Genomic DNA, 2,120 nt, shown 5'->3' on the forward strand with positions numbered 1-2,120 from the left:
TAAGTGCCCAGATTGAACAGCAGCCTGCAACAGAAGTACACACTACTGATCAGACAAAGGTTGCAGGTTTAATCAGAACTCCTGAGAACAGGCCAGGATTAAATAATGATGGTTCTATGGCTCCTGTTAAAATCACTAGACAAGGCATCTCAATAGCGAGCAGAGTCAGACCAGGTTCTCCTACATATATGGAGGCTCTGAATGTTTCCAATTTCCCTAAACAAGGTATTGGAGTAAATGGTAATGGTTCCCTCTCCCCTAAATCATGATAAAGATAGGGTTTTGGAATGTGAGGGGGATGAATAAGATGGACAAGCAAAGAAAAGTACATAATTTTCTGAGTTCAAATAATGTTGGTCTTTTTGGTTTATTAGAGACAAAAATAAAACCTAATAATGTAAATAAAGCAACTTCTACTGTTTTTAATTATTGGAGTGTTACAACTAACTCAGCCTATCATGTTGGAGGAAGAATATGGGTGGTCTGGAAGCCTCAGTATTTTGATATTTTTTTTCTACAATATGATGATCAGTTTATACGCATGGAAGTGGTGGACAAAAATTCTACATTGAAATTCTATTATACTATTGTATATGCATTCAATGGGATTACTGAAAGGGAACCCCTGTGGGCTAGCATAAAGGGGGTCAGACCTCCCTCTTATGTACCTTGGGTTTTACGGGGAGATTTTAATTGTGTCCTACAGGCTGAAGAGAGATTGGGTGGTAGCTTTAATCTGGCAGAAGCTGAACCATTTCAGTAGTGTTTGGAGGAGTGTGAAGTCATGGATATCCAAGCCACTGGTTCTTTCTATACTTGGAATAATAAACAACCACCTGAGACAAAGGTTTACAGTACGCTGGATAGGGCCTTGGTTAATCAAGGTTGGATGGATCATTTCCCTGATATGTTTGAAAATTTCCTTCCAGAGGGCCATTTTGATCACTCTCCTTGTGTGATAGGACAGGTTAACAGAGATCATCATCAAAATAGGACGTTCAAGTATTTCAATATGTGGAGTCTGTCTCCAGATTTTCAGGCTTGTGTGGAAAATATTTGGAAGCAGAACCTAACAGGTACCAAAATGTATAGGGTTACTCAAAAACTTAGGCTACTGAAACCTGAATTGAAAAGGATCAATAGCACTTGCTATTCTGATATTGAGAACCAGGCTTTGTTAGCTGCAACTAAATTGTATCATGTTCAACAACTTCTTATACAGCAGCCAGGGGATAGGGAGTTAATGGTACAGGAATATGCAGCTCATCAGGAATCTCTCCACTTGTAGCAAGCTAAGTATGAGTTCCTTAGGCAGAAAGCAAAAGCTCATTGGGTGACTGAAGGAGTTAAAAATTCCTCTTATTTTCATGGAGTGATTAAGGCAAGGAGGAACAATAATTTTATCCAGCAAATAAGAGATCACAACGGGGTTTTATATGATGAAGAGGGTGGGATTCAACAAGCTTTCTTAGCATACTACCAGGTTTTGCTAGGCTCAAGCTCTCCCACAGTCAGAGTGAAGGACAGTATTGTTCAGAGTGGTAATAAGAGTAATGAGGCCCATAAACAAATTATCTTAGCCCCTGTGAATTCTGAAGAGATCAAGAATATTATATTCAGCATCCCAAATGACAAAGCACCTGGACCAGATGGTTATTCTAGCAAGTTCTATAAGGACTCATGAGAGACTAGTGGAGTGGAGGTAACAACAGCTGTTCAGGATTTTTTTGTCTCAGGTTGCATTCTAAAACTGGTTAATACTACTCTAGTTACCCCCATTCCCAAAGTGGAGAGACCTGAGACTGTCCTCCAGTTTAGACTTATAGCATGTTGTAATGTAATTTACAAATGCATCTCTAAGGTTCTATGTAACAGACTGGCTATCATCTTACCTGAACTAGTGTCTAAAAACCAAGGGGGTTTTATTCAGGAGAGAAGTATAATGGATAACATTTTGATCTGTCAAGACCTCATAAGACTTTATGAAAGGAAGGCTAGCTCCCCCAGATGTTTGTTTAAAATGGATCTTCAGAAGGCATATGACACTGTGCAATGTAATTTTATAAAACAGATTCTTAAAGCTATGGAGTTCCCCCCTCAGTTCATTAACTGGATTATGC

At 39.1% G+C, this 2,120-nt stretch overlaps 1 protein-coding gene across 1 annotated transcript; it reads left to right on the plus strand.

Annotated features, from left to right (window-relative positions):
• The first annotated feature begins 784 nt into the window (after positions 1–784).
• Positions 785–1,684, plus strand: LOC141607943 (uncharacterized). Its single transcript, XM_074427292.1, has 2 exons — positions 785–1,246; positions 1,289–1,684. Exons 1-2 carry the CDS (start codon positions 785–787, stop codon positions 1,682–1,684), a joined length of 858 nt encoding a protein of 285 aa, XP_074283393.1.
• The last annotated feature ends 436 nt before the right edge of the window (positions 1,685–2,120 follow it).

Source organism: Silene latifolia, chromosome 10 (genome assembly GCF_048544455.1).
Source record: "Silene latifolia isolate original U9 population chromosome 10, ASM4854445v1, whole genome shotgun sequence".
NCBI classification, from domain to species: domain Eukaryota; kingdom Viridiplantae; phylum Streptophyta; class Magnoliopsida; order Caryophyllales; family Caryophyllaceae; genus Silene; species Silene latifolia.

What these genes read in the sequence shown, in the direction of transcription:
- LOC141607943 (XM_074427292.1), top strand. Translation starts at nt 785, where the DNA reads ATGGATATCCAAGCCACTGGTTCTTTCTATACTTGGAATAATAAACAA. An exon ending in CAGGGGATAGGGAGTTAATG is followed by an intron (nt 1,247 to 1,288) that starts GTACAGGAATAT and finishes CTCCACTTGTAG; the next exon opens with CAAGCTAAGTATGAGTTCCT.